Source organism: Oncorhynchus nerka, linkage group LG19 (genome assembly GCF_034236695.1).
Source record: "Oncorhynchus nerka isolate Pitt River linkage group LG19, Oner_Uvic_2.0, whole genome shotgun sequence".
NCBI lineage: Eukaryota > Metazoa > Chordata > Actinopteri > Salmoniformes > Salmonidae > Oncorhynchus > Oncorhynchus nerka.
In genome coordinates this window covers 34,945,023-34,972,700 of record NC_088414.1, presented here as the reverse complement: position 1 = coordinate 34,972,700, position 27,678 = coordinate 34,945,023, and the positions used below count along the sequence as shown (strand labels likewise).

The following is a 27,678-nucleotide window of genomic DNA, read 5'->3' as shown; positions in this document are numbered from 1 at the left end:
AAAAAACCTTTGAGAAACAACTAAAAGATGAAATAATTCTGACAATATACTTTTTTGGAAAGTGTGTTAATGCTTGTTTATTTGTTGGATGTAATTATTTAACCAATTTAGTGTGCATGAAAGTGGACAAGGCTCGTCTCCTTATATCTAGTTTACCTATGTAGCACTGATAGTTTGTTTTGCGTGTTGCTTGATATTCTATTTTGGGAAAGTAAGTCCCATTACCTGTGTATGATGGTGAATAGGTCCTCAGTAGTTGGCTGTGAGGAGTTGTGGTCCAACTCTTCCTCCTCCTGCTCCCCGAGGCACAGTGTTCTCAACTGAGGCATTGCCCTCCTCTCTTCACTGTTCTCATCGAAGAAAAATCCTGTTGGAAAAATATATAACACCATAAATTCCATTTGGGATGAAAATACTTTAGTTCAAGAGCTAACTCGTGCCATCTACATATTATGCGTACATATTGATTCAATAATAACAACATACAATAAATAATGTTACAGATGATGGTACAGATGTTGGTTACAGATGTTACAGACTTCATGCATAGAGTTCAAAACAGTGTGAGTGAGTTCTACTTATAAAATTGAAGAATACCATCTCTTATCCTGTTATGGTTGCAATCTTGTCCAGTAAAGTCTCTGTCTCTGTAAACACTGGCAGTAACCTGGTAACCACTGGCAGTAACCTGGTAACCAGTGGTAGGAGGCTGGTATGCACTGGCAGGAGCCTGGTAAGCACCACTGAGCCCAGACCAGACATGGCTCCTGGTGCTCTCCTGTCCCAGTGAGCTGATGGAGGGCATGAAGAGGACATCAGGTTTCTTTGCGACTGGAGGGGGAACCAACTTCTTCTTCCTATCTAGTTCAGCTTGAAGAGATGTGGTGCTGGTGAGAGAGGTCCTTCTCACGTTCCTGGTCTCTGAATGGCAGGAGGCAGGTGGTGGGTGTGAGTCAGTCACATCATACTGCTGCCTGTCTACAGCTTGCTGCCTCTGAAACATAACCCCATCACTGGCAACACGAGGAGGCTGATGTGACCTCTTAGGCTTCACTCTTCTTTCCACCATAAACATGTCCCCTTGCCTCTCTCTTGGTGAGGCAGGAAGGGTCTCTGAGAACTGTGTAGAGATTGAGGAGGACTTTACCATATGTATCGGTGGCCATTTGTGTGCGGGTGGCTTAGTAGCAACAGGTGGTTTAGCTTTAGGACTGTGGTGGACCAATGGACAGCTCTCCAGCTCCAGCTCCTGTTCCTGCTCCTCCTCCCTGATGACTTCAGGTGAGCCCTCCAAGCCTTTGTCTGAATCTGAGCTGCTGACGGAACGTAAACGAACATTGCTGAGATCCTCCTGGGTCACCACAGGCATCACCATCATGCTGGAGCTCAGCCTCTGTCTGGGTTTGGTAGTGCCAGAGGACTCGGAGTGACGCCGTGTGGCTTTAGATTTGACCAACGTCGGGTCTGGGAGAGGGACAATGCCTGGCAACTCCAGGGACAGCCGTAGCCTGCTGTTGCTGGCTCTGGGGGAGGTGGGTGAGGTGGAGGACTTGGGGCGCATCCTGCAGCCCAGGGGGGAGGGTCCAGTGATGGCAGACGTGAGGATAGGAGGGGGGGAAGTCTCACACTGAGATCTGGACTTGCCATTGGAGGGGGAGACTGGGGCAGGTGGTAGGAAGGTGGACTGTTTACAAGTTAGAGTTGGAGGGTGTCGCAAGGGGGGAGAGGGTCTGACCGATTCTGACCAGCTGGGGGCTTTTTGTCCTCATTTCCAGTAATACCCATAGCAGGACCTGAGCTTGACATGGAAGAGCAGGGGTCAGTTGATCTTACTTCACGTAGCTGCCCATTATTGTTGACTGGTGGCCCAACCAGAGCCTGTACAGGCTGAGCAGGGGACTGCTCCAGGCACAGTACCTCCTCTGTCCTGGGTGTGGAGATGAGGATGAGGTCAGGCAAGAAGGAGTCTTGGGTAGCTGTGTCTCTGTCCATGTAGAGGCTCTTGGTCCTGTTGTCTCTGAGCTGGGAGGCGGAGTCTCTCCTCAGGGACACGCTACGGGTTGGCGGCGCCGGCCTCCTCCTCGTCTTCCTCAGGATGATGCTGTGGGACCGCGACCGTGGACCACCGTGATCAGGGGAGACGTCTGGGCTCAACGGGGAGCTGTCGCCTCTACTAATGTCCTCTGCGCTGTTGTCAGGGCATAGGTGGACGTAGCTGTCACATCTGCTTCTGGAAGTAATTGAGTTTGGGGCAGTGGCTGCAGAGAAGGAGCGACCGCGAAACTCAGGGTTGTGTACTGGCAGGACCGTCTCCTCATTTTGAATGGGGTTAACTATATAACACTCCCTTTCACCCCTTCTACTGGCAGTGTTAGCCATGGCAGACAATCCAGTGGAGGCATAGGGGCCAACCTGCTGGATCTGGGAGGTCACAGAGGATTCTGGGGGGTGGCATATCTTGGCAGCATGCTGGCATGGGGACTTCACCACGTCAGGACAAGGGGACATCATGATGTTTGGTTGGTAGGATGTGTTGTCCCAGTTGGGGGAGAAGGTGGACCCTTTGGGCCCCTTCCAGGCCTGACTGGTACACATCAGGGCCCTGTTCTCCATGACATCAGAGACAGGCCTGAGACACCAGGTAGATCACAGGCTGTTTGGCTGAGCAGAGATGAGTCCTCTTTAGAGAACAGAGTTTCACAATTCCTTCATCTGGATGTTACCTAAGGGGACGAGAAGATAGAATAAACAAGTTGTGTGAGTGACAGCACAGTGGGGTGTTCATCTTGGTTACAGAAATAAAACAAAATATGCTATTCTGTCTTTTATCCATTTCCCTTTTGAATATAACCATAGTCCTTTGAGTATGAGGATACTGTATATAAGGAGAAAATGAGCATGTGAGTGGGAGAGGGTGAGTGAGATGTGGCTGGAGAGAAGGAAGGAAGTCAGAAAATATCTCTGCCTATCTTGGTCTTGTGCTTGATAAATGAAGAGTGGGTGTTTACCATGGTAACTGCTACCTGGTCATCCCTAGTCAGATCACAAAAACAATCATTTGAACCCCAGATTAGATCTATACTGCATGATGCCTGGTTCGACACCATCTACCCTGGATGGGATGAGCAAACTATTGAATAATAATTAACAGATTGTAAAAGCTATTCCAGTAATCATACCTAAAAAAATCCATGGCTATTAATAAAATGGAAAGATTGTGTGTAGGGAAAAAAAAGAGAACATTTTGATTGCGTTAGATTGACAAAAAAAAAGTTAATTAAGAGGACCATGCAGTCATGTAATGAACAGGAATATGATAACTGCAGAATTTTTGTTTCAGGGATAGTATGATGAATGATCTACACATCCAACGATGGAAGACTTGCTTAGGTCTCATCACAGTCAGAGTGTGAATTAAATTAGCCAAGGAAGGCGGTCAATGCTGTTTCTTGGGAAAATGCTCCTCTGTCGTTGTTGGAGAGGGCACGTGCTATTGGGATAATTAGTGGGGTACAGACTGTTGCATACAGCTGATCATGGAATCCTCCCTGTTTCATTGCTGGACTAAACCTGTAGTTGTTATGAAGTTCATCTATTATTTTCATCTTCATTTCCGCTCTATCGCCTGCCTTCTCTCTGGACAACTCTCTGAGCAATATCTTCTGCCTTAAAGAGGAAGATCTCTAACTATTTCTTTCCTCTAAATGGTGTGTTGGTTATGATGTCGTCAAAGACTGTGTTTTAGCATGGGTCAAGTAGGCCATTTAGATATGCTGCACACTCCACCACTGACAGCCCAAGGAGAGTTTTCTCCGCATTCATCGGCATAACAAACACCGTAGCCTTTGGGAATGGTTCCCTGGATGAACGTATGATCACTCCTATTCCCTTTCCTTTAACAAAACAGATTTTATATACATACACACACACACACAAATACCACACACAGACACACACACACACACATGCAAAAAGACCACACACACACACACAACACACACATGCAAAAAGACCACACACACACACACATGCATGCACACATTTATACACACACATGCTTGCACGCACCCACATACGCATGCAGGCACACACCCTTTCACAACGCACACACACAGACAATAACAACAATGCTTAAAAATAGAGGGCTTTCTGACATAATCATGTCCATGTTTTACCTTGTCAGATACATGGCTAGAATGAAACAGATAGAAAGAGAGAGAGACATATATGTATATATATATATATATATATATAGAGAGAGAGAGAGAGAGAGAGAGAGAGAGAGAGAGAGAGATAGACAGAGATAGAACGCCAGAGAGACGTGTAAATACCCTAGAGCGACAGAGACCCTCGACTTCCTTGAATAAATAGATGCTAATTGGAACAATAAAAATGCTAATCTTTCACATAAACCACACAACACTGTTTGCATACTGTCTACATACATGAAGTCAAAATGAGTACATGACAGAATGAAGAGACATCAATGTCATCTCAACCTTCCTGTAAAACAGAGCCTGATGAATGTGTCCATAAATCCCTCAAAGCCCTGTGTCCTCCCCTCCTACCTCACAGCTGGCTCAGGAGATAGAGCTGTGGCTTCCAATGCAGCACTCCTACATCTACGCTACAGCCTGCTCCTACAGCCCAATACATTCACATGCTGTTGCCATGACAATTGGAAGTGGGCTGCTACTTGCTCTGACTTCGTTGGATGCTGAGAGAGGGAGGGAGAGGAGGGAGAGGAGAGAGAGAGGGGGGGGAGAGTGAGAGAGAGAGAGAGGGGGAGAGGTAGAAAGACAGAGAGAGGAGAACAGAGGATGGACATCAAAATATTTTTGGGATGGCGTGTGAAGCATATTTGCCTCTGAGGGACAACGATGGTATTGAATTGTTTCAAAGAGGCTGGCACATCAAAATAGTTCCATTGCCTCAACAGCTGCATCATGACAAGAGCTGACTTGATATTCCTGGCATGCCTTGGATGGTTTACTTTGAGGAGCATAGATACAACCAAGTAATTCACAGCTGTTTTGCTACGTTGACTTTTCCATATGGACGTGTTCAACTTCATCAACTTTTATGTAAATAAAAGCATGACGGCTTGAGACACTTTGAGTAAATGTCTTACAATCACCTCAATGTTGTTAGTCTCAATGGGTGTGTTTACCAGATCATGCCAGGGGCGGCTGCTCGCTCAGGAACATCCCTTTAGAGGCTTCAGAAAGATATATCATGTCTATGTTGGTTTCAGGATTTTTCACTTTTTTTTTTTTCACCTTTATTTAAAGGCTAGTTGAGAAAAGGTTCTCATTTACAACTGCGACCTGGCCAAGATAAAGCATAGCAGTGTGAACAGACAACACAGAGTTACACATGGAGTAAGCAATTAACAAGTCAATAACACAGTAGGAAAAAAAAATATCAAAAAGCATCAAGCCATACAGTCTCAACAAAATGACTAATGCACGGTGTAGCGGATGTTGACAGTAATAACTGAGACGAGAGATGACAGAGCTGAGAAAGAGAAATTGGCTCCATCCTCTTCTTCTAATGTTGAGACAGAGCTATTGACCAACGTTTGGGAAACATCGTTGGCACACGATGGGGACAGGAACAAAAAATAATTGCAACTATACCTCCAGATGTGCAAGATGACTTTTCATCTCGCGCAGCAAATCACCGTGCAGCACCAGTTCATGACTACCTCCCATTCCTCCTCCACCACTAAAGGGGTCTCCACCCTCTCCATTTGCATTGTGCTGGATCCCCTTCGCCATGTACTCTCAGGTGGCGGACATCAAATACCCCCCCATCCCTTTATGTAACCTGAGTTTTTCTGCTAACTGCAACAGTTCAAAAAGCATGTTGCCATAGACAGTCTGCTGTGTGGTCACATCTGAATAGAGCATTGTTACATGTAGGCCTTCATCACCTTGGTGGGACTACTGGTCTGTATGACTTATGAAGGTGAATTAAATACAACAGACAGTACTTGAACTGTACCAAGACGGCTTTGCTGTGCCCATTGTTTCAGAGTCAATGTGAACCCTTCAGAATAAGGCCTGTGGTTTATCCAAGCTTGACTTCTTTCCCCAGAGTAATCTCAGATGACTCTGGGGAAAGGACCACTAATATGGCATGCTAACGGAGTTTCTTTCTAATACAATGCAGACATGACCTCTAATACATTTCATCTTTATATTTATTGATTTACTGCATTACGTTACGTAAAGTAAAGGTAGCAAAGGAATCATTGTACTTTTGAAACTGCTAGTTACTTAACTTGTTACATGTCATCTTCATGCCATATTAGTGGTCCTTAGTTGGTCGATCGTAAAGAGCTCAAAACTGAGTTTATTCACCATTCCATACTAATGTTATCCACAGAACCTTTTAAACCTGATAGCCCAAGACCTACTTATAGAAATCAAATCACATACCTCTTTACCTGCAAGGAAGGAGGTCATGAATTGTACAATATACCGGATTAATAATAATAATAATAATAATAATTTGGGAATTGTCAAATTTACCTGATAAAAACCAGCCTCCTCAATGAGATGGTGAGTTGTCTCTCTAACCCTTCACTCTTGTCACCCACGTACCAATATGACCAAATGTTCCTCAAATGTAACTTCTAAACCAGACCCTCCCTTTCAACAAAGGAAGTGGCTGTGTACCAGGCATTGTGACAGGAAACATGAGATGGGGAGTGATTAGGGCTGGGGCTGCTTCTATCGGGTCAAGTGTTTAGTGAAGGGTGAGAACAACAACACTATTTCCACACCCCTTGCTTCCCTATTGGCAGACCATGCTCACACACCCTCCTCTATGTAGTGTAACTAGTACTAGAAGGTGATTCATGAAGTTGATCAAACTTCTTACAATGATCATGGGGATATATGGAGGGAGGGTTTAAAATATTACTAGTGAAAGTTCATTGGTCTTAATAATTCCTGGAAAAGAAAATAACTCTGCATAGTAAAAATTCACTTTTGTTTTTGACAGGCATGTCAGCTAGTTTGAGTCTTTTTTAGCCAGCTAGCCAGCTACTCTACTGACCAGTGGCATGGTCAAACTTCCAAAAGATGTCGCCCCCCCTCTTTAAAGTGATATACTGCCACCTGCAGGTTCCAGGACAACACAGTTCTGTACTCATACTGGTATCACTTTGTCAAGGGAGGAATGTGCTTTGAACATAAAATAAACTCAATCAGATGCTGGAACCATTCTCATCAACGGAGGTCAACAAGATTCAAGCTAACTCTTAGGATCCTTGTGTGAATATATTATATTCCACGCAATTAAAATGTAGTTGGAAAAAATACCAGGCCATAGCTTAAAAAAGTACATAAAATAAATAAACCCGAAACAGCTAATAGTATTGACTATTTATTTCTGAAAATCTATGCTGTGTCACCCTACTCCACAAGCTCTGAATCACACATCGAGTGAAGAATGGAGTGGGAGCACTTGACGTCAGTTGGAGAATCATCCACAGGACCAATAGGATAGTAACAAGCAAGAGTCAATGCCAGCGAATTGCCAATATCATTAGCGGTGTGTCAGCCAAGTCTTAACGTCTCCTGTGAGAAATAGAATCAGAAAAGAGTTGTTACAATAACGGTAAAAGAAAACAGAGGGTTTATATTATACATCGGTGCCGGCGGTTACCGGTTGTAAGTCTTCACCCGCGCGCCCAATGTCTCCATCTTCCCTGTGAACAGCTGTCAAGGAATGCGTTTGGGCAGACCTCAACAAGCCATCTCAACATCACTTGACTGAGGCATAGTGACACGCACGGATGCACTGGTTAGTGATCAGCCTATATATCTATATATTATGTCCGTGTTTAAATGATAGACAAGAGAAGAACCCTTTTCTCACATAAATGACATCATTTGGATTTTGACCTTAGAAGTCCTTTATAATCACGCGAGAGGGTAAGAATAGATGTGTGGATTAATAATATTAATTTGCCCTGGGTGAAACAACCCATATCTAATGTTTGGGCATGCTATTACTAATCGAAATTACATGGATCTAAAATTAGATCAAAGACAAGCCATTCATTTCCATTTATACCGTTTCTATAAATTCCTGCTCAAACAGCCAATCCTTGATGTAAGTAGTCCCGACAGAGGGGCTCTCATTTAAATTTAACTCTTTGTTGTATGTATTGGGAGACAACGGAGGAAATGATAAGTACACTAACAGCACAGTTGAACTGTTATAATTTGACTAATCGGTGATACTCTGCTAATATCCTTTATGCATAAAAGGCAGCATTTTGGCCATGCATTCACGCCACAATTTGTCGTGCGTCTGTCAAATGAGACAAATGTTTTATTTGGAAATATGTAAGACACTCTTGAACACAAGTGTCTTTACACTGTACATTTCCCACGGTGATCACTCTGAAATTCTCTATCTGCGCCCCCTCCCCTTCTCTGTCATTCTCAGTGATGATTCACTCTCTGCGGCAGCTATGAGTAACCAATTCCAAAACACCTCTTCCCCAATCTGGAGTGTTCAAGAAGGAGGGAATTCCACGCCACCTCCAACATTTGAGCTGGAGCCGGTGCCTGTCAGCGTGAATCCCTGGGATATAGTATTGTGTGTCACAGGGACCCTAATGTCCTGTGAAAATGCAATCGTGATTGCCTTAATTATTTACACGCCCACCCTGAAAGCGCCCATGTTCGTGTTGATAGGGAGCTTGGCTTTTGCGGACCTACTGGCAGGGCTTGGTTTGATAGTGAATTTCACCATCACCTACATATTTGATACGGGATTCGCGACGCTGCTATCAGCTGGACTGCTCATCACTGCCTTTTCGGCCTCCGTTCTCAATATCCTGGCAATCACTGTGGATAGATACCTGTCCCTCTACAACGCACTGACTTACCACACGGAAAGAACAGTGATTTTTACCATCGTCACACTGGTGCTCATTTGGGTGACTAGCATCACTCTGGGCGCGTTACCGATCATGGGTTGGAACTGCCTTAAGGATGAGACTACTTGCAGTATTTGCGCTCCCATTGATAAAAATCACGCTGCAGCGCTGGCTGTGACTCTTCTTTTTGTATTCGCACTCATTTTGCAACTATACCTCCAGATTTGCAAGATTGCTTTTCGTCACGCGCAGCAAATCGCCGTGCAGCACCAGTTCATGACTACCTCCCACTCCTCCTCCACCACTAAAGGGGTCTCCACCCTCTCCATTATACTTGGCACATTTGCATTGTGCTGGATCCCCTTCGCCATGTACTCTCTGGTGGCGGACATCAGATACCCCCCCATCTATACCTACGTCACCGCTCTCCCAGCCATTTGTCACTCAATGATAAACCCCATCATTTATGCTTTCAGAAATCCCGAGATACAGAAATCTATGAGACTGGCTTGTTGTTGTGGATGTGCATCTTCCAACTTCCCTCTGCGACCAAGGACGCCAAGTGTTGTCTAGGCAACGGTTGTATGTTAGCCTATAGCCTCTAATCAAGTAGTTACAAACACATCACAATCTTAATGACTAATCCGAAAAGATTTGTGGGTGTTTTGTTTTGCATTTCGTGTGTATTGAATAACTACTGTACGTCTGATGTCCTCTTGTATATTTTACTGAGCATAGCATTAGGTTGTCTGCTCTCAAAATAAACCCGTTGAATTTCTCCAAAGGAAGTGTATTGTCCCAGAGCTACCAGTGCAGTATTGATGCGTTTATATGGAGGTAGTAGCCTTCACTGTACGAGCGAGGCCTCATATAAAGGCCTCATATAACAACCTTTAGATTATAATTGATGCATCTGTACATGTCATGTGCAATGACTCGGTGTTGCTCATAAAGCATTCAAAGTAGCCCCTAACACATTAGGCAAATACGTGTTATGTGTCAGTACAATAGGGCGAAGGAAACTACTCCTAATGTCCCCGTATTGATTCCATTCATTGGGAATAATGTTTATCAAAGGTTGTTGAATGTTCATCAGAAGGATGTCGAAACTTGGTAGTGATTTACCGCGTCTCTACACCTTCAAAATGTTTAAACTGTCCCTTCAGTCTGTCATATAGTGGGGCAAGTAAAAGTGAGCCAATTTGTGATTTACGCATGGTTTATTGCGAGGGGGAAATGCTGGAATGAGTGGACTATGTAGCTCAACGTTATCCGCAAAGCCGTTTCAGCACCATGGACAACGAAACGTGAGCCATCGCCCACTCGATAACGGACGCATATGCCTGGTAATGCGAGCTATGTAGCTAGTACTGTAGGAGTGGAGAATAAGCCTCATTTGTGTGCTTTTTTAATTCAAGACAAAAACAGCTAAATAGTGTCAGCCAAGGTTTTCCAAATGAACGCACCCAGACAGTATCATATATTCCCTGTGTGACGGGCCACTCTAAATGTTTCAAGGGGGAAACCCTTTGCATTCGTCATGCGCAACACTAATGGATTATAATTACAATAGACTACGTGCAATATCTGTATGCCTATAGCCTACCTAGACCCTCGGTAGACCTTACACATCGACATCTGATTGACTTCTGATGTCATAACATATTTTTGTTGCGTGCCCACTAAAAACAAATGTTTCTACATAGTGCTAAAAAAGGGGCATGACGCTTGTTACCATAGCATATTCTTTTTTTGGTGCTATATATATAACTTTTTTTCAATTCTAAATTGAACCTGTATGGCGCAATAAAGAATAATTTCGTAAGGTTCTATAAATAACCATTAAAACATGTTATATAGCACCAAAAAAAAAAAGATTCCGCTATGGTTACAAACCTTTTTGGGGCTATATAGAACCCTTTTAATGGTTCTTCATATAACCTTTATGCAGAATGGTTCTATAAAGAACCTTTCTCAATCTAAACAGTTCTTTGTAGATCTATTTGAAGAACCATACAGTTTTTTTTATTCTGGTTAGCCATATTGTTAAAATTCCATAGGTGTTATTATTGTGTTAATTGAGTTGAATCAGGTGTGCTAGCTCTGGAACTGCTGGGGTGCCTGAGGAAAGAATTGAGAACTACTGAGTTAGACAACAGTTCTCAGTTGACACAAGGCCACACATGAGTCTTTCACTCGACACTGTTTCTGGCCATAGTCATATATAACATGTCATGGCATAACACAACAGATTAGAGAAACTAGAATAAATGAGCCGCTGGCCCTAAATATTTATTATCACTAAAATAACAATGAAACCTTTTGTGAACTGTAAAGAACCATTGAAGGGCTCAAAGGGTTCTATGAGTCATTAGGGTTCCACATAGAACCATCACCCTTCCCAAAGAACCCTTGATGAACCCTCTTTTCTCATATTTTCACAACAAATCAATATTTAGGCCATGTACACATAGATGTCTGTAGGGTAGTTGTACAGAATGGTTGCAGTGCATCATTTAAGAAAAAGCTAAATTATGCAAATTGTAGGCTACAGTTTTGTTCTGCTGTAATGGCACTCATTCCAATAGTTGGTAAATACAAATGTTCTAATGTCTTAATTGTTTTTGCCTTACTTTGTCTCACGGGCAATAATGTATAACTTGTGTGTTAATAGTGATAAACTGAATGACATTACATGTTGTTTCTCAATAGAACGTGAGCACTATACATAACTACTAGCCACTTGTCAGTTTATGACTGTATAATACAGTAGCTGCATCACTATGACTTCAGTAATGTATGGTGGACAGTTCAGTACTTGAATGATAATGCAATGTCTGTTGTTTGAGATGTGTGTGGAGAGCCCTTACAGAATGTAGGCTCATCTACTGCCTATTCACTAGTAGTTCAGTCAAAGAGCTGCTATAAGCAATCCACAATAATTGGAACCCTCAATGTGATCTGCTATGATTAGAGTCAGGTTGGAGGGAACTCTGCAACTAGAGTCATCACTATTGAATTGAAGGCTGTCTCCTGTGTGCCACAAAGCTTTGCTTGTGGTAATACTAAATGGAATGTTTGTGTATGATTCAAATGATTGTCCCAAACACTGATCCCCTTGGTCATCATCCTCCACTCTCAGCATGATTTGATTTTGCTATGTCAAGATCTAGTATTCTCACAGGGTTTGGAAGTCCTTAAGGTCTTATCATATTGATATAAAGCTATATTTTTATATATTTATTGAAATAAATGTATGTAGTTTGTATCTCTTATTTGTTTTAAATAATCAATTATTGTTTTTGTCTTAAGGAAAACCACTTCAATGTGTCTTGTTCAACCAGTTTAGAAATGTGTTTAAGGTCTGATTGTTTTTATACCAAAACAATTGAAAAGCTACTGTCAAAGTTGTTTGCTTTCTTAAGATGCTGGGGCACTCTTTGTTGCATGGTTAATTTCTGTTCAAAACACCTCACCATATTGTCACCAAGACAGGGTTTTCGTTTGGGTTTTTGTAACAAAGGTAATCAACCAAATCTGTAGCAAGGAGACATCCAAACCAGGTGTCTGTGAAAGAGGGCAATAAATGTTTTTGTTTACCATGTTTCTGTTTGGTGTGAGTGACTCAGTGGGGTCTTGGCTCTATGCTCCCTGGGACAGATGGAGGCTCAGTGACCGCTGCCTAGTGCGATGCCACTGCCTTTGAGGGGAGCAGGAAAACAAACAGGATCCAACAACAGCTATCTGTATCTGTCTGGTGTGAAATCTGTCTCGTTGTCCTCTGTAGCTCAGTAGAACATTGCACTTGCAACGCCAGAATAGTGGTTTCGATTCCTGGGACAAACCGTATGTAAAATGTATGCATGCATGACTGCAAGTACCTTAAGATAAAAGCATCTGCTAAATTACATTAATATTTTTAGAATAATAAACACTCCACTAATATCAGTGCTGCTTCACATGGGACCAGAAAGAGATACAGAGTCATTTCCAAAACACTTTACCATTGGAAGGTTCCGGTACCTTCTACAAACATGGGAAAGAAACAATACTCATTCAAAAACAGGCAACACAGACTCTATAAATGCATTAGCTAGTTTATCATTATACATACAGTACCACATCCAGTGGGGATTTACCTACATTTACATTTAAGTCATTTAGCAGACGCTCTTATCCAGAGCGACTTACAAATTGGTGCTTTCACCTTATGACATCCAGTGGAACAGCCACTTTACAATAGTGCATCTAAATCTTTTAAAGGGGGGGGTGAGAAGGATTACTTTATCCTATCCTAGGTATTCCTTAAAGAGGTGGGGTTTCAGGTGACCTTATTAAAATATCATCCTTAGGATGTGGCTCTACAGCTGGACAAGAAATACTGGCATGTCCTTGGCTTAGAATGAGCTGTTCCCTCCCATGTCGTGGATCTCATGAGTTCATTTGTCTCTATGCCCTTCTTGTCGTCCCAGATGGCCAGATGGCCTGCGAGGTGGGTGGGGGTCATACGGTACATGCAAAAATAACCATTTACAAATGTCTCTCAGAACCATTGCATAAATTGGTTATTCATATTCTAGTGATACAGTACAATAGGGTCGTTATATCAGTGCAATAGGTCAGTGATAAGCAGTCACAAGAGGAACCAAGACAAAAGTAAGGTATCAGAACACTTATGTCATTTTATTAGCTCCTCATACGTGCACTATTGTTACTAGGTTTGATCAAAGTGATAGATAGTCATTTCATATCTAGATACCCAAATTCATTTTACAAGCAGTGCTACAAAAATCTATACAACAATGAATTGTAAAACACATTAGTAGTAATATAAATATATGACTTGATAGAACATAGGACCAGTATGTCTGAAACATTGCTATGCCCCGCCTCTCTCGTCTGCTCCAGCAGGACATTAGTCAAACTGGACGACAAGCACACCAAACATCAACCACTACCTCTTCAGGACTATCTATTTCCCAAACTAAATTCCCAATCTGGCCCTCATACCATCATGGCCACCTAATCATCCCCAGTTACCAATTGGCTCATTCATCTCCCTAACTATTCCCCAGGTCATTGCTGTAAATGAGAATGTGTTCTCAGTCAACTTACCTGGTAAAATAAGGGTAAAATAAAAATATATACAGTATATATATATAATTCAGGACTATCTCTTCAGGCCTTCAACATTAAAATAGTCAGAAAAGAAATTAACAGCAAGGCACACACACACACAGACATGGTAGTCGTTACGTCAACCAGCAAATCTTCAGCAAATTATGTTCACCAAAAACGACAACTGATGTTACACACTGCCAATTAGGGTATCAATACTTAACCACAACACTGTAGACAAGTAAAACAAAGGTGTCACACTCTGACCATAGTTTGCGCTGTTTGTTTCTATGTTTTGTTTGGTCAGGGTGTGATATGAGTGGGCATTCTATGTTGTATGTCTAGTTTGTCTGTTTCTATGTGTTTGGCCTGATATGGTTCTCAATCAGAGGCAGGTGTTAGTCGTTGTCTCTGATTGGGAACCATATTTAGGTAGCCTGTTTTGTATTGTGGGGTTGTGGGTGATTGTTCCTGTGTTGGTATTCACGTTACGGGACTGTTTCGTCTTCGTTCTTTTTGTCGGTTCATTGTTTTTGTTCGTTGTTTAGGTATCCCGTTAAAATGGATAATCATCACGCTGCATTTTGGTCCTCCTCTCTTATCTCCAGACGACATCCGTTACAAAAGGCACGTCCCTCAGATAACAAGAAGTTGTGTTGATGACACAGTTACGACTACAGTACCATGTGTCCAAAAGTATCAACCAACCTGATATACACTTGATGTGGCATCTTCTTCATATAGAACCAGAACAGAACACTAAATACTTAATATTTAAGTACATTATGTTACAGATCAGACTAGTTGAAAGAATGCCTTGGCCTCTTCACCTTGAAAACAACATTGTAGTTTTTGTCTGACTCATTTACAGGTGGAAGATATGCAACTGAAACCACAAATAATATTCAAACTACAATATCATAACTCATGAAATAAACACCTTTATACTGGACCTTGTGTATTATATTATAATCATATACAGTGCATTTAGAAAGTATTCAGACCCCAAGCTAACTATAGCTAGGCTACTCATGATGATGTATTGGTTGACTTAGCTAACTATAGCTAGGCTACTCATGATGATGTATTGGTTGACCTAGCTAACTATAGCTAGGCTACTCATGATGATGTATTGGTTGACCTAGCTAACTATAGCTAGGCTACTCATTATGATGTATTGGTTGACCAAGCTAACTATAGCTAGGCTACTCATGATGATGTATTGGTTGACCAAGCTAACTACAACTAGGCTACTCATGATGATGTATTGGTTGACCTAGCTAACTATAGCTAGGCTACTCATGATGATGTATTGGTTGACCTAGCTAACTATAGCTAGGCTACTCTTGATGATGTATTGGTTGACCTAGCTAACTATAGCTAGGCTACTCATGATGATGTATTGGTTGACCTAGCTAACTATAGCTAGGCTACTCATGATGATGTATTGGTTGACCTAGCTAACTATAGCTAGGCTACTCATGATGATGTATTGCTTGTTTGTTTTCTTCTTTTGAAGCGCTAGGGGATTATGAAAAGCGCTATAGAAATGTTATTAATTATTATTACTATCGGCCGATATTGGCCTTTTACACCTACAGTGCATTGGGAATGTTTTCAGACCCCTTTACTTTTACCACATTTTGATACGTTACAGCCTTATTCTAAAATAGATCAAATAAAATAAAAATCATCATCAATTTACTCACAATACCTCATAATGACAATCTACACACACAACCCCATAATGACAATCTACACACACAACCCCATAATGACAATTTACTCACAATACCCCATAATGACAATCTACACACACAACCCCATAATGACAATTTACTCACAATACCCCATAATGACAATCTACACACACAACCCCATAATGACAATTTACTCACAATACCCCATAATGACAATCTACACGCACAACCCCATAATGACAATTTACTCACAATACCCCATAATGACAATCTACACACACAACCCCATAATGACAATTTACTCACAATACCCCATAATGACAAAGCGAAAACAGATTTTTCAAATTTTTAGCAGATCTATTCAAAATAAACAACAGAAATACTTTATCGACATAAGTATTCAGACCCTTTGCTATGAGACTTGAAATTGACCTCAGATGAATCCTGTTTCCACTGATCATCCTTTTTATTCATTTTTCCTTCATTTAACTAGGCTTTTCTGCAGCATTGAAGGTCCCATAGAACACAGTGGCCTCCATCATTCTTATATGTAAGAAGTTTGGAACCACCAAGACTCTTCCTAGAGCTGGTCTCCCGGGCAAACTGAGCAATCGGGGGAGAAGGGCCTTGGTCAGGGAGGTGACCAAGAAGCTGATAGTCACTCTGACAGAGCCCCAGAGTCCCTCTGTGGAGATGGGAGAACCTTCCAGAAGGACAACCATCTCTGCAGCACTCTACCAATCAGGCCTTTATGGTAGAGGGGCCAGACGGAAGCCACTCCTCAGTAAATGGCACATGACAGCCCACTTGGAGTTTGCCAAAAGGCCCCTAAAGGACTCTCAGACCATGAGACACAAGATTCTCTGGTCTTATGAAACTAAGATTGAACTTGGATGCCAAGTGTCACCTTGCACCATCTCTACGTTGAAGCAGAGTGGTGGCAGCATCATGCTGTGGGGATGTTTTTTAGTGGCAGGGACTGGGAGACTAGTCAGGATCGAGAAAAAGATGAATGAAGAAAAGTACAGAGAGATCCTTGATGAACAGGACAACAACCCTAAGCACACAGCCAAGACAACGCAGGAGTGACTTCAGGACAAGTCTCTGAATGTCTTTGAGTGGCCCAGCCAGAGCCTGGACTTAAACCCGATCAAACATCCCTGGAGAGACCTGAAAGTAGCTGGGCAGCGACGCTCCCCATCCAACCTGGCAGACCTTAAGAGGATCTGCAGAGAAGAATGGGAGAAATTACCTGAATACAGGTGTGCTATGCTTGTAGAGTCATACCCAAGAAGACTCGAGGCTGTAATCGCTGCCAATGGTGCTTCAACAAAGTACTGAGTAAAGGGTCTGAATACTTACGTAAGTGGGATTGAATTTTTCTATTTATTATAAATCTTTGCGAACAATTCTGAAAAACAGTTTTGCTTTGTCATTATGGGTATTGTGTGTAGATTGATGAGGGGAAAAACTATTTCATACATTTTAGAATAAGGCTGTAACGTAACAAAATGTGGAAAAACTCAAGGGGTCTGAATACTTTCTGAATGCACTGTATGTACGTATAAGCTTGCTGTGCTTGGTTCCAACAGATCCCCCCCCCCAGACCCACTGTGGCTTCCTCCTCTCCCTTCCTCTCCTTCCCCTCCTTCCCCATACAGTATCTGACTAGTTAATGGATACTGTCATACTGTGTAAGTGTCTCATCTACTTTCCCTAACAAGAGGTCAATCGAGATGTAGTATGCTGTGTGTGTGTGTGTGTGTGTGTCCTGGTATTGGAATAGCAGCAGTATGTAGGTGAGTACAGTAAGTCCTAGCCCTCTGCTCTGCCCCACCCTCTCCTCTCCGCCTCAGTCTGACCACTCGTTCTCCTCAGGCTCAGAGTCCTCATCTGATTCGCTGTACTCCACTGCGATGCGTCGGGACAGGATGGTGGCCACGTCGTTCCCTACTGGCTCCTTCTTTGCTTCCTGCTCACGCTGCTCCTGCACCTTCCTCAGCTGGATGCCTGAGGACACAACACAAGTCATCTGCTGGTTACAGCTGTCAAAAGATACTTTCCCTACTGTATATATGTTACTAGTAGCTGGGCTATCTTTCCATGTACATTAATGTAAACAGATCGTGCTGTGTAATCCTAGTGAACCAGAGGGTCTCACCTCTGCGGATGGCTGACAGCAGGTCGCTGCGTGCGTCGCTTATCGGGATGCCTAGCACCTTGCCCTTCCTTGGCAGTGTGCCCCCAGAGGGGTGCATGGCATGGGCTGGGGAGGGAGCGAATGTTGGGGGGCCACCAGGTGGGGGTGGAGGAGGGGCAACAGGGGGTCCCCCAGTGACAGGGTGGGATGGAGAGGGGAAGTAGCTGGCGGGTGGGGGTGGAGGGGTGAGGGGCTGTATGGGCGGGACAGAGTGGCCATGGTGCCAGGGGCCAGGGTGGGGAGACCTGCAGGGGCCAGGGTGGGAGGCCCTACTGTGCTGTCGAAGGCCGTCTGGGCTGAGGGGATGAGGGGAGGAGGTGGGGGTGGGGCCGGAGGGATAAAGTGCTCTGGCATCTGGTGACCACTGTGGAACAATGACAGAAAACCAATCAAGTCAGACAGGGCCTGTCCAGATCTACATCCTTTACATTATAATCAAATATATGCCTGTGCCATTTACTGTAGATAGAATGGGCTTTGAGATTTTCATTCAACTATATACCATAGAAGAAACATAGTCAGAGAAGGAGAGAGGAGAGATGAGATGAGAGGAGAGGAGAGATGAGAGGAGAGAAGAGAGATGAGAGGAGAGAAGATGAGAGGAGAGAAGAGAGGCAAGACGAGACGAGAGGAGAGATGGGAGGGAGAGATGATATGAGAGGAGAGAGGAGAGGAGATAGGAGAGATGAGAGGAGAGAAGAGAGAAGATGAGAGGAGAGATGACAGAGGAGAGAAGAGAGGCAAGACGAGACGAGAGGAGAGATGGGAGGGAGAGATGATATGAGAGGAGAGAGGAGAGATGAGAGGAGATAGGAGAGATGAGGTGAGAGACGAGAAGAGAGATGAGGAGAGGAGAGATGAGAGTAGAGACGAGATGAGAGGGGAGGGGAGATGAGAGACGAGACGAGAGAAGAGATGGAGGGATGAGAGGAGAGATAAGTAGAGAGATGAGAGATGAGAGGGGAGATGAGAGGGGAGACGATAGGAGAGACGAGGTGAGAAGAGAGACGAGAGGAGAGATGAGAGGAGAGATGAGAGGAGAGGTGTGAGAGGAGATGAGAGATGAAAGACAAGAGGAGAGATGAGAGATGAGATGAGAGACGAGAGGAGAGATGAGAGGGGAGGGGAGAGGAGAGACGAGAGGAGAGACAAGATGAGAGATGAGAGGAGAGATGAGGAGAAACGAGAGACGAGAGGAGAGACAAGAGGGGTAGCCAGCTACACACCTAGCCTCTTTGGCAGCTGCAGGCCGGGGTCCGTTTAGGGAGGGGTCTGTGGGTGTGGGTCCTTGGTTGGGCTGCATGCGGCCCAGGGAGTGCTGGCGGGCTTGGGCTGCAGCGGTGCCGGCAGCAGGGGGTCGGTAGGCCCGGTCCAGAGACTGGGTCTGGTTGAGGCCTGTGAGGTGCTCCTTCCCATCAGGACCCAAGACAGCTCCCTCCTGGGGTGGGTGGTTAGGGCTGGCAGGGTAGGACAGCTCATCAGACATACCAGACCTGGAACATTTAAACCACAGATAGAGGTTGATGTGGAGCAAGGGATCAAAGACTTTCAACATACACCTAGTCTCAGGTCAATGGAGGTCTTACAGAATGGATGTGTCATCTAAAACCAAGGAGCCAACTATTAAAACATAACAGTATTGCTGGAGTACAATGTATAATATTATATGGTATCCCTTTAAGACTGCAGATTTGGGAACTGATATGGAACGCAGTAAATGATGTCAGAGCTCACGCTATGCGCTTCACAGCGCTGAATGTGTTTTGACCGACAGCCGTTCTGAACGCGCAACAAGTTGCCTCCATCCCTCCTGCTAATTGGGCAACTTTTGCCACATGTTTGTTGTCTGAGTGAGAGACATGCTGTAAATTAAGAGGATGATGTATTTTGAAAGATGAGACGTCGAGGGTTATAATAAATACCTCTGATGTCATACAACCAATCCAAACACCCACGAGTCCAAACATGCACTTCACATTTCCATATCATAAAACTCATGTCATATACAGTACAGTGTCAACGTTTATCCTCACTATGATGTACAGTTATCAGATGACATGGCGTCATACCCTGGGTTCTTCTGAACAAGCCTGTTTGATGTACATTTACCAGATGACATGGCGTCATACCCTGGGTTCTTCTGAACAGAATGAGCCTGTTTGTCTATTGTGAAGGAAATTTGCTGTGGAACACGCACCTGAATACATGCATGACTGCTTTGAATGCACACAAATTATGATCAGTTGCCCTGTGAAAGCCTAACACTGTAAGATCGTACGTTATAACGTATCTAGACATGTTGGCAGTAAAACAAGCTTTCAAATGATGCCCACCTGGCCCAGATTGATTTATAATGGGCCGTTTTTGGATTGCGTAAACAACAACAGTAACAAAATGAACTGCAAGTGTGTTTGCTCTAGTTCCTCAACAGCACAGCTAGGAGAACTTAAAAAAACGCCTTGTAGTTGAAGATTCTTCTTTGAGTCATAAAAGTGCATTGAAATGACTTAGGAACTGCGCACACTTGGGAGAGATGTACGGCCACTAGGAGACATCAGTTAGTCCTCTAACTCAAGCCCTTGTTATTTTTTTTGTCTTATGTTGCACCTACCCCACATTTTCCAGGAATAGTCTTATCATGTTACTGAATGTATCCAGAGTTTTTTTCAGAATTCGTTATCAACAAATGCGGCAAAAAAGGAAATGTAAAATGCACATAAAATCAACAGTGTAATGTTTGGATTCAGTCCTGTGTCAGGCAAACTGTTGTGTCCTCAACTTTAGTCAAACATTGTTCCATAATCTCCTAACTGTTCTCTTTCGATTGCTACCATGCTCATGCATTTTCATATTTATTCTGTAAGAAACATTTCAATTTAGCCCTATCCAACCAGGCCCATTTCCATCAGTGTAAAGGGTTTTAAGGAGCATGCAGGCTTTCAAACTTTTAGGTAGATGGCAGCAGAGAGCAGATTTAGTACATTTACATTTAGTGGCACACATATCATAATATCATACAATTGTTCATAAAAAGTTCCTTGATTGATTGGTTTGTTGGTTGATTGATTGTTTGGTTGATTGATGATTGAATGATTGATTGTTTCAGTTCATCCCTACTGACCTGTCTGGAGAGAGAGATCCCTCAGAGGACATGCCATGGTAGGGTGAAGGCGTGAGGCGGTTTTCTGGACGGAACTCCTTGTCGTATGCCATCATGTTCCACTCCTGACGACGGTTACGGGCCTTCCGCACCTTCTTCACCTCCCGGCTGGGGTCCTCCACCTGTTTCTGCTCCTAGAACAGACAAAACTATAAGACTGGGGTTCTCCGAATGTTTCTGCTCCTAGAACAGACAAACCTATAAGACTGGGGTCCTCCGCCTGTTTCTGCTCCTAGAACAGACAAACCTATAAGACTGGGGTCCTCCGCCTGTTTCTGCTCCTAGAAAAGAGACAAACCTATACATTTATTTGATTTAACTTTTATTTAGTCAGGAGAAACCCATTGAGACTAGGGTCTCATTTTCAAAGGTGCCCCAAGCACAGCAAAAAAGCAATACAACAATACAAAAAAACTACAAGTTACAACTTTCAACATTACAATCACAACAATCTCCTTCATTCAATCAAAACAACTGCAACTGTCATACAGCCCATCGAATACTAGTCTTAAAGTGCCATGGCAAAACCAGGGAACCTGCATTCACAAAACTGAAAGCGGATCTACCTAGATCGGTACGAACGAGTGGAACCTAGAGAGTTACCCATCCCTGTGAGCGGGTTTGGTGTCTCAACAGTGAAGTGAGGTAGGTTGGAAGCTTTTTCAGCTTTGTAAACAGAAAGGGAGTAATGAAGTAATCTACGGAACTTTAGCGAGGACCAGCCAACCTTTTGATACAAGATGCAGTGATGAGTATTAAACCTGTCATCTGTGATAAAGTGAAGTGTGCTATGGTTCACTGCAGCCAAAGGTTTTAGAGTAGTGTCTGCTGCATTTTGATAAAGGGTGTCACCATAGTCCAAAATTGGCAGGAAAGTTGATTGTACAATCTGCTTCCTGCTGTTTAGAGAGAAGCAAGACATATTAAAAAAATATATATATATCCACTTTAAATCTTACATTTTTAACTAGCTCTTCTGCATGTTTTTTAGGCGTTAGATCTTTATCAATTCAAACGGCCAGATATTTATAGGCGGGAACGCAGTCGATGAGAGAATCATCCAATGAGTAAATACACTACATGGCCAAAGTATGTGGACACCAGCTCATCGAACATCTCATTCCAAAATCATGGGCATTAATATGGAGTTTGTCCACCCTTTGCTGCTATAATAGCCTTCCTCCTTTCAGCATTGTCATGCTGAAACAGAAAACGTCTTTCCCCAAACTAGTGCCATAAAGTATGCTGTAGCGTTAAGATCTCCCTCCTTCACCAAACAGTTGGCACTATGCATTCGGACAGGTAGCGTTCTCCAAGTACACGCCAAACCCAGAGAGGCTCAAACACAACAACATTGTGAAAAGGTGGAGGGGTGTGATTACTTCCTGAAGGTTCTGTAGAACATGTACGGGCTCATTTATTAATGTAATACATTTCAGTTCTGCAACAGCTGGTGCAGTTACGTCTTAGTTGTTATTTAATAAATCATCTTGCTTCCTCTAATTAAGGGCTCTATTCAATTCGTATCGCGGAAATTCAGCGTTACAGTTTCATTTAAATTTAAAGGCAAAGTTCCTGCGGAGACTGGTTCCTACGGAGACTGATTCCTGCGGAGACTGGTTCGTGCAGAGACTGGTTCCTACGGAGACTGATTCCTGCGGAGACTGGTTCGTGCAGAGACTGGTTCCTACGGAGACTGATTCCTGCGGAGACTGGTTCGTGCAGAGACTGGTTCCTACGGAGACTGATTCCTGCGGAGACTGGTTCGTGCAGAGACTGGTTCCTGCGGAGACTGGTTCCTGCGGAGACTGGTTCGGGAGACTGGACTGGTTCGTCGTGCGGAGACTGAGACTTCCTGAGACTGGAGACTGGTTCCGGAGACTGATTCCTGCGGAGACTGGTTCCTGCGGAGACTGGTTCCTGCGGAGACTGGTTCGTGCAGAGACTGGTTCCTGCGGAGACTGGTTCGTGCAGAGACTGGTTCCTGCGGAGACTGGTTCGTGCAGAGACTGCATTCAGCGCTGCAGATGACGGCTCAATAGGAAATTATCTTTCCATTTCTATCGTGCCAGCCGTACTGTAACTCTGCAGCCATACAGATCAAACAGCCCCTAGACAATTTAAGATGTATACAGTATCTTAGTAGTGTTAGAAAGAGGTTTTGTTCATCTTGCTAAACACATTAGACAAGGCTATTCACTAACCATGTTTCCTCTCTTGCTCGCTCCCTCTCCCCATAAGCCCTCGTTCTCTATTTCCTTCCCATGCTCTGTCTAAACACATGTCCACATCCCGAGGCTTTTGCACAGACAGTCTAAAAAAGAGCAATGAGCTAATCCTGACAGGCTTGATGTCAAATGGTGGAGGGAAGGAGAGAGGGTCTGAGAGGAAAAAACAGCCAACAGTCATAACAATATATATATACATATATATATATATATATATATATATATATATGAGAGAGAGAGAAAGAGCAAAGAGCTTACGGCGAAATAGAGAGCAGTGATTCATCACAGATACACATAAAACACACATTCACGCACGTGCACGTACACATGAACTCACCTTGTCACCTGCCTTCTGCCGCCTCTTCTCCTTCCGCTTGTTTTCTGTTGCTTGGATCATCTTCTCTCTCCACAGATTAAAGAAGTAGGATGGGTCTGTGTAGAACTTCAGACCATCCTTGTTGTCATCCCTGTATGACAACACATCCTGACCTGAGACACTGGCCGTGGCAATGCAATTGACACCTACATTTTATAACTCTTATCTTATAATACACATAAATTGCACATCCCCAATGCTTAATTCTGTACCTTAACGTAAAAGGAGAAGTGCAATGACTAAAGTGGGGTTCAGTAAGTCGTAATGTGATTGGTTGAGGGCTTAACCTGTAGGGGCTAAGGATGTTGAGGGGTGGAGGTTTGTCACAGCGATGGTACATCTCCATGACAGGGTTGAGGATGGAGTTCCTGGACACCACCTGCTGGTCTTGGATGGTGGAGCTCTTGAAGGCCTTCCTCATGTTGATGTCCTGCAGCGAAACTGGGGCCAGAATGCCAAGGATAAACACAATGAATGAACACTACAACACTGACTCATTGGCAGCTATGAATGAAGTGCCATGGCAACCCAGAATGTTTACAAGTGTGGAATGTTCAATAACATGAAAACAAACCACATTTATTAGTGGTGTATCAATGCATCCTCTTAAATAGAACTGCAAACATAGGGTCAGGATTACTGTGAGCAGAGTATTCGAACAGGATGAATATACAGTCTCCAGTGTATCCCAGCCTGTATAATGACAACCAATGTATTGGTGATCGGAGCAGCAGGGAGTCTGGGACTCAGCTGTTGGGCCCGAAGCCCTGGCGAAGCCCTGGCATTATGCAACTGTGTGTTCTACTATGCTCCTTTACCATGGTACTCTTAATTTGATGCTCATTCACGCTTTCATACCACATGGGGCGGCAGGGTAGCCTAGTGGTTAGAGCGTTGGCCTAGTAACCGGAAGGTTGCAAGTTCAAACCCCCGGCTGACAAGGTACAAATCTGTCATTCTGCCCCTGAACAGGCAGTTAACCCACTGTTCCTAGGCCGTCATTGAAAATAAGAATTTGTTCTTTACTGACTTGCCTAGTTAAATAAAGGAAAAATAAATAAATAAAATGCTGCGCTGTATGTTGTCTTGGGAATTAGCATGTATTGTATGCTCAGCAGATAATTTTACCCTTCTTATCCCCCAGGTGTGACATTGCCTCCACCTACCCTCCTCCACAGTGGAGTCCAGCTGGGTGACTTTGACCGCCAGCAGGTCCACTCTCTCTTGGAGGCTGTTCATTCTCATGTAGAAGCTGTTGGCCTCATTGAACAGCTCTCCAAAAATGTCCTCTGCATGTCGACCTGCATTCACAAAACACACACACACACCATGCATAGACATGGGTCAGGGACAGAGAAGTGCAGTGAGTGAGTCAGTCAGCAGTCACTCAGTCAGCCACTCAGTCAGTCAGCAGTCTATCATTCAGTCAGTTAGTCAGCCAGTCACTCAGTCAGTCAGTCAGTCAGGTGTGTAGACTTACTCAGGCCCCCCAACTGTTTGATGATGGCTGCCAGGGTGCTGTTTGTGACACACTCCAGCTCGCTGGTGACCCCGTCCGGCACGGCTCCACGGCACAGGTGCCTGGGCTCGATGCATCTTTTAACCAGCGGCATGGCGGCTGCCCCCTACACACAGTCACACACTCACCTACAGAGAGCCAGGGAGGATGGGTTAAAAAACACTCCAATTAGCACATTCATGACAGCTATAAAACAATATATTTAGTCTTCAGTGGAGCCATCTATAATGAACCAAAATATAAACGCCACATGTAAAGTTTTGGTCCCATGTTTCATGAGCTGAAATAAAAGATTGCAGAAATTTTCCATATGCACAAAAAGCTTATATTTCTCTCCAATTTTTAGCACAAATTTGTTTACATCCTTGATAGTGAGCATTTCTCCCTTACCAAGATAATTCATCCACCTGACAGGTGTGGCATATCAACAAGCTGATTAAGCAGCCTGATCATTACGCAGATGCACCTTGTGATGGGGACAATAACAGGCCACTCTAAAATGTGCAGTTTTGTCACAACACCACAGATGTCTCATGTTTTGAGAGAGCGTGCAATTGGCATGCTGACTGCAGGAATGTCTACCAGATTTCTCTATCATAAGCCGCCTCCTATGTCATTTTAGGGAATTTGGCAGTATGTCCAACTGGACCCACAATCACAGACCACGTGTAACCACGCCAGCCCAATACCTCCACATCCGGCTTCTTCACCTGCAGGATAGTCGAAGACCAGCCACCCGGACATCTGATGAAACTGTGGAGTATTTATTTCTGTAATAAAGCCCTTTTGTGGGGAAAAACTCATTCTGATTGGCTAGACCTGGCTCCCCAGTGGGTGGACCGATGCCCACCCACGGCTGCAGCCCTGCCAATCATATTGAAATCAATAGATTAGGGCCTATTAAATGTATTTAAATGGACTGATTTCCTTCCATGAACTCTAACTCAGGAAAATCATTGAAATTGTTGCATGTTGCATTTCTATCTTTGTTCAGTATATATTGAACTAGCTGTTGTGTGACACGTCAATTAGAAGCACCGAATAAAGAAAGAGTCAATAGATGGGAGAGAGAACAGAGAGACGCAATAATGACCATGTCATCAACCAACAGAGAGAAATCACAGCATTTAACCATTTAACTTTTTATTTATTTAAATACAATCAAGGGTGCAATCATAAGGGCTCTTAATTAAAGGCATGCAGGACAAAGACCTACTGTAGTACTGTCCAGGACAAGAGGGGTGAGGTTCAAATGTATTGATAAAAGGAAAAACGACATTATTATGGATTATAATAGTAGCGTTGTAAAGTAAGGCAAAGACAATCAGAGGACGCCTGGACATGAGGATTGAACGGTCGGGTGGTACAGACTAGAAAACCAATGAAATATGAGGACAGTATCATGGCCTATTGCACCATGGGTAGATGACTGACAGTGTGTGTGTCTGTGGGTAGGAACTCTGTGCTCAACCCATCAGGCTAATGGGTAGTGACCATCTACATTAACAGGACTCCCCACACAGCCCTAGGGCAGGCTGGCATGTCTTAACACAACCGCCTGGCATTATTTTATACAGTACGAACCACTGCCTACTGCTCAGCATGTCCCTATAGTGGAGATACAATAGAGGAGACATCATCCAGCCCTCTACATCAGTGTGATTCCCAACCTTTTTATAGTCTGGTACCACTTCAAACATCCAACTTTCAGCTGTGTAGCCCCTCTAGCATCAGGGTCAGCGCACTCTCAAATGTTGTTTTTTGCATTCATTGTAAAGCCTGCCACACACACACTACACAATACATTTATTATACATAAGAATGAGTGTGAGTTTTTGTCACAACCCAGCTCGTGGGAAGTGACAAAGAGCTCTTATAGGACAAGGGTGCAAATAATAACACCTAAATGAAAAAAAAACACCTAAATGGACTGTTTGAAAATGTGACTCACATTTTTATTTGGCGTGCCCCCGATGGCATTGCGCGTGCCCACGTGCCCCAGTTTCGGAATAGCCACTCTACATGATCGTCACCAGACTCTTCATCAACCATCTCCCTGACCAACCTTCCTCTGAACAAGCCATGAACGCTTCCTCTCTATCTTTGGAGGATGCACGAACTCAAAGACTTGGCCTCTATTGGTTGACCTAGCTAACTATAGCTAGGCTACTCATGATGATGTATTGGTTAACCTAGCTAACTACAGCTAGGCTACTCATGATGATGTATTGGTTGACCAAGCTAACTATAGCTAGGCTACTCATGATGATGTATTGGTTGACCAAGCTAACTATAGCTAGGCTACTCATGATGATGTATTGGTTGACCTAGCTAACTATAGCTAGGCTACTCATGATGATGTATTGGTTGACCTAGCTAACTATAGCTAGGCTACTCATGATGATGTATTGGTTGACCTAGCTAACTATAGCTAGGCTACTCATGATGATGTATTGGTTGACCTAGCTAACTATA

At 43.6% G+C, this 27,678-nt stretch overlaps 2 protein-coding genes and 1 pseudogene across 4 annotated transcripts in view; 1 reads left to right on the top strand and 2 right to left on the bottom strand.

Annotated features, from left to right (window-relative positions):
• The window catches only part of si:ch73-362m14.2 (NHS-like protein 2), a 7,290-nt gene extending 652 nt beyond the window's left edge, over positions 1 to 6,638 (bottom strand). The window contains exons 1-4 of one of the 3 annotated variants that reach the window (XM_029620971.2): positions 6,537 to 6,638; positions 4,569 to 4,717; positions 598 to 2,723; positions 226 to 367 (exon numbers count right to left, since the gene is read on the bottom strand). In XM_029620971.2, coding sequence (XP_029476831.2) covers positions 226 to 367; positions 598 to 1,561 — 1,106 coding nt within the window. In that variant the 5' untranslated portion in view covers positions 1,562 to 2,723; positions 4,569 to 4,717; positions 6,537 to 6,638. Of the gene's footprint in view, positions 1 to 225; positions 368 to 597; positions 4,544 to 4,568; positions 4,718 to 6,536 lie in introns of those variants that run through there. The other 2 variants (XM_029620973.2, XM_029620972.2) reach the window with 2 other exon arrangements.
• A 1,828-nt stretch (positions 6,639 to 8,466) lies between these two features.
• On the top strand, positions 8,467 to 9,475 carry LOC115147071 (G-protein coupled receptor 12-like). Its single transcript, XM_029689063.2, has one exon. It carries the CDS (start codon positions 8,492 to 8,494, stop codon positions 9,473 to 9,475), a length of 984 nt encoding a protein of 327 aa, XP_029544923.2. The 5' UTR covers positions 8,467 to 8,491.
• Positions 9,476 to 17,403: 7,928 nt separating this feature from the next.
• On the bottom strand, positions 17,404 to 25,318 carry LOC115147070 (actin-binding protein WASF3-like; annotated as a pseudogene).
• Between the last annotated feature and the right edge of the window lie 2,360 nt (positions 25,319 to 27,678).